The following is a 4,840-nucleotide window of genomic DNA, read 5'->3' as shown; positions in this document are numbered from 1 at the left end:
GCAGGAAGAATTGATTCAAAGTTTTTATCAACTTTCCTTATCATTGAGCACCTAAATACCTTTGCAAGTCTCTCCTTGGTGATATGCTCTGGTCACACTGGAAGTGAGTAGCGGGGTGGGAATCTGTGTTATTCTGCTGTTTTTCTCCGTGCTCCATTGTGCTCAGCCCATCCCCTTGCAGCCAGGGAAGTTCTCCCTGCTCCAGTGCTCAGGACTTGCCCCCGTAACCTGGCAGGGTCTGGGGAAAAGATGCACATGCAAAGCTGAAGTCCAAGGAGGCAGCTGAAACGCCTGGCCTTGCTCATGTTGTGAATTGGAAGAACTCAGATTAGCGGTGTGTTTGGCAGAGCCTTGTACAGCAAGGATAGCTCTCTTTTTTCTATTTATTTTATTTCCATATTGCTTTTACTGAATCATTCAGTCCTTCGTTTTACCATTACATCTGATTGCTCTGTAATATTTCAGTGTCCAAGAACATGTTTTCTTTTCCACATGTGCATGCTGTTTGTTTCCTCTGGGTTACTGACTTTCAGTTTATTTAATTGTGACTGGGATCAGGGGCTTACGTTTCACTTCCCATATCTGCCCCACTGTAGATCTCAGAGTAGCTCTGTTAAAGCTGGTGGAGCTACTTCAGATCTATAGTGATTCAATCAACAAAATCTAGCATGTCCCTTAATTTAAATTACAACTGCATAAATAAGCTGTATCCACTTCTGCTCAGGGGCTTCCAAGGAAGCCTACATCAATGATGTAAAGATGCCCATTCCTGTTTCAAATTCCTCTGTTTGAATCTCTGATATAAATATAAATGCTGATGTGTCTCTGACCTGCACACTCCCTCCTTCACCTTTCTCCTAGAAGATTAAGATGTGATACCAGTTTGCAGCAGAACCACCCAAGTTCTTTGTTCCTGTCTGGTTTGCCTGAGCTTATCTTGTCTTGATTTTTTTTTCCCCTGGTTTTCTGAGTGTCACTTTACTGCACCTCTATATCCATCTTGGGTTATGGTAATGATTTAGAAAAAATAATTTTAAAAATTATTGTGTTTTTTTCCCCAAGTCATACATGAAATGGAAGAGGGGCAGCACGACTCTGTTTTGCCATGTAATGGGATGGCAGCCACATGAACTGTCTTGGTCTACTATTGCTACTCCTGGTTGCTCCTTATAAATACTTCTGCCAATATTTTATTTGGGTTAAGACTGACTCATTATGCTCAGTCAATATTCATCCTTCTGTTGTCCAAGCTTGCCTGTCAGTGGGATGATTTAAATAGCTGCCTGGGTTGTGAATCCCAAATGGGGTTCCAGACAGGAGGGGAGGGCTGAGATGCCAGGCACAGACAAATGGTGATGTTTCTGTCTACGTGTGGCAACAGAGCTTCAAGTTTTGTGGTTCTTTGTATCGGCTTTTGGGAAGAGCGCAGGCGTAATGTATGGGAATGCTTTGAACGCACAGAGTGATGGATAACCTGACCCGAGGGGGCTGGTGAGAGCTGCTGCATGGATCTGCTTATGGTGGTTGCTGAAACGAAATAAAATTTTAAAATGTTGTTTGTTTTTTGACAGCTTTTTGCAATCTTTGCATTTGCAACATGCGGTGGGTACTCTGGAGGACTGCGCCTCAGTGTGGACTGTGCAAACAAGACAGAGAGTGACCTCAACATTGACATAGCCTTTGCCTACCCCTTCAGGTAACCCCGTTTGGTTCGTGGTGGTTGGTTTGCAGGGAGGTAGGCGTTTGGGGACGGATGTGAAGCCCCCACAGTGGGGTTTCCCATCATTTATACCAGCTTTTGATTAAGCACCAGTCTGGGGCTCCTGAATTCTCCTCACAACATTCTGAATGTGAAGGAGGAATTAATTTGGTTAGGCCTGGTGTGGATGGGGCCATGGGAACTGCTGGGAAGTGGGAGCTCAGTGAAGAGCCCTGTAAACCCTAGGATAGCTCAGGGGGTGGAAAACTGCAGGCACAGAAAAAGAACAAAAACACATCATCCCAAGGAAAAAAATGGAGATAAAGTAGCCATTAACTGTGGTGTAGCCATTAATTAAGCTAGAAATAAGGGAGGATTCCCAACTATTGGAGAAGCAAGGAACGGGAAGAGCCACTCCATGGGGAAGGGGAAACTAAAGATGAAACACATTGGAACCATAGTTTTGAAATGCTGTTGAAAATTCTACTAATTGCCTGTCTGCATCTCTTGGTCCCTGAATACTTTAAACCCTGGAACCTAGTGACTTAGGAAAACAGATTTTATGTTGTTTAAGTATGTCTGAAAGCTGTAGTGAGGTTTAAAAAGAAATAATGTTCATGCAATTTAGGATCGTGCTTCAAAAGAACATCTACAGTCTTGTTTTTAAAGATGTCAAGTCCACTCTAGAAACCTTTCACTTCTGTATAAGTGATTTCTTTAAGGAATTGAGATGATTAAGAGAAGAATGCATAATCCAATCTCAAGCCTAGTACACTATGACTCTAAAATTATTTTGCTTCCTTGGGAAATCACATACTGTTTTGCTTATGATTGCTATGCACAGACTAGATGTAATAGCATCTACTTCTTTAACATGTTCTAAAATACAACAACTTCCAAACAGTGGAAACTGAATTTGATTACTTGAACTGTTGTTCTTCCTTGACACACATTTATTACTCCAAAGAGGCACATTTCCTGGTATTACAAATGTTTAATTTTTGTCTTGAACTTGTCTGAAATTTCTTTCATTTCTGCTTAGTATGCATGAGATAGATCCTGAAAATTGAGTTATGTGGATTTGCAATGTGATTCACTTCCAAATAGGTCATTTCTCCAGCATTCATTACAGAATACACCCTACAGTAAAGTGCTTTTAATTTGCATGATTGTAAAATAGTACCTTATGTAAAAAGTTAATAGAACGGAGAGAAGTAACCAGCAAGTATCTCCTGGTGTTTTACCAGGCACATCAGCTATTGCTTTTAAAAGGAAGTGGCTGGATCTGCAGTTTCCCAGAGTCTTGCTTATTAGAAAACTGGAAATAATTGCTGGGTAATTGTAATATTCCAGAGTGTTGGAAAGATGATGCAAAATGGGGTTTATTTGCAGAACAGATCCACCTGGGATGGAGACTGTAGCTGTTCTGTGGCTCCTGGTTGTGGCTGGGTGTGTTTGACCCGCCCAGGTAGGGTGTATGGCATGAACAGGCCACATGGTAGAAAAATACCTGTAACTTGGGGGTGAGAAAGTTGATGAGACATAACCAGCTGGTGTTTTGGGAGAAGGATGAAGATACTAAATTTTTGTGCAGTTTGGAACTTTGTATGCAAACCTGAACCATGTGCAAAAAGTGTCCAAAGATGTTACATGGGGTAGCAGAGGTGTGCCTGGAAAATCTGGCCGGGTGCTACCTGTGGAACTTGGTGTCATTTCACTGTTTCATCTAAATATTCCCAGGGCTTCCTCATACATTTGCTCTTTCCACTTTTCTCCAGTGCTCCTTCAACAGATTGGAGAGGGCATGCTCTAAAAAGAGAAGTGAGCTTAGCTGGGAAAGAGAATTATCTCATATTAGAGCAGTTGATAGCCTTGGAAAAAGCAGACACATTTTAAGTTCAGGCTCCCTCATCGAGACTGTGATCCTGAAGCTTATCTGCCTGCATGGGCACGTAGGCTTTGTGTAGGTAGGATGAGTTTCCCACCAGTTGTCTTGCATCTAGGTCTGAATAATTCCTTATTCACATGGCATTTTCCTTTCAAATGCCCTCAGTGTTCTGATTATTGGCTGACAACTGGGGGAGGTGTAGGTGGAAGGGGAGATGCTACTGAGCATCTGACACCACGGTGCTGTTGTGGCCGTCAGCAATGATGCTGAAGAAGTCGAATACCTGAGTGCTGCTATTTGAGCTGTGCCTTCTGATGTGACTTGAAATTAAGAAAGCCATGCAGCTGTGCTAGTACCTGCTTTCATTCCCATTGCTGTGAATTGGAGGTTTTGTTTTTTTTCTCCTAGAAGTTGGACTGCTAGATCTTGGCTAGTTGAGTAAGTGTCAAGAGCTTTAAGCAAGTAAACAGAATTGTAAGGCTCAACAGGACAGTTTGGTAAAGCAAGAGGACTTGGATGTTTTGGAAATGAGGTTGAAGGAGCCAGAAAATGTTTCCATGAAATTAAGATCAGAATGGGGAAGGAGTTTTCCAGACTGAAAGGGGGGGCATCTCACTTGTGACCATGTGCCTCTGAGGCCCATCACCTTAGATAAAGAAAAGGAGGATGCAGGAGGGGAAAAAACAGTGCTGGTAGAGTCTGGGGATATGTGATTAAAACATACAGATTGCCAAGCTGATTTCAAAGCAGTGATTCCTACAGCCCCAGACTGGTCCTGGATGTACTGAAGAAAGAACATTGCACTCCACAGCAAGTAGCTCCAGGTGCTCCTGCAAACCAAGGAGCATCTCTGTACCCTTTCCCAAGTCTTCCTCAGCCTCAACTTAAAAGTTGCAAAAGTCTTCAGTAAACAATGGATTCAAGAGAAATCATTAATTCCAACAGAGGGGGAGTTTTGAAGGGTACAGTTAAAAATTAAGAAAGAATTATTAAAGTTATGGGAAGATGATACTTGTGCTTGGCTCCTGCACTGCAAACCAAGGAGCATCTCTGTACCCTTTCCCAAGTCTTCCTCAGCCTCAACTTAAAAGTTGCAAAAGTCTTCAGTAAACAATGGATTCAAGAGAAATCATTAATTCCAACAGAGGGGGAGTTTTGAAGGGTACAGTTAAAAATTAAGAAAGAATTATTAAAGTTATGGGAAGATGATACTTGTGCTTGGCTCCTGCATTATCTTACTGCCATTGTAACTC

The 4,840-nt window shown here is 42.2% G+C and overlaps 1 protein-coding gene across 1 annotated transcript in view; it reads left to right on the top strand.

Annotated features, from left to right (window-relative positions):
- The window catches only part of SYNPR (synaptoporin), a 46,885-nt gene that overhangs the window by 14,027 nt on the left and 28,018 nt on the right, over nt 1-4,840 (top strand). Inside the window, exon 2 of the mRNA XM_010177208.1 lies at nt 1,572-1,696. Within this exon, the coding sequence (XP_010175510.1) occupies nt 1,572-1,696 (125 nt within the window). The remainder of the gene's footprint in view (nt 1-1,571; nt 1,697-4,840) is intronic.

Source organism: Antrostomus carolinensis, unplaced genomic scaffold, assembly GCF_000700745.2.
Source record: "Antrostomus carolinensis isolate BGI_N321 unplaced genomic scaffold, ASM70074v2 scaffold3381, whole genome shotgun sequence".
NCBI lineage: Eukaryota > Metazoa > Chordata > Aves > Caprimulgiformes > Caprimulgidae > Antrostomus > Antrostomus carolinensis.
This window is presented reverse-complemented; position numbering and strand designations above follow the sequence as displayed.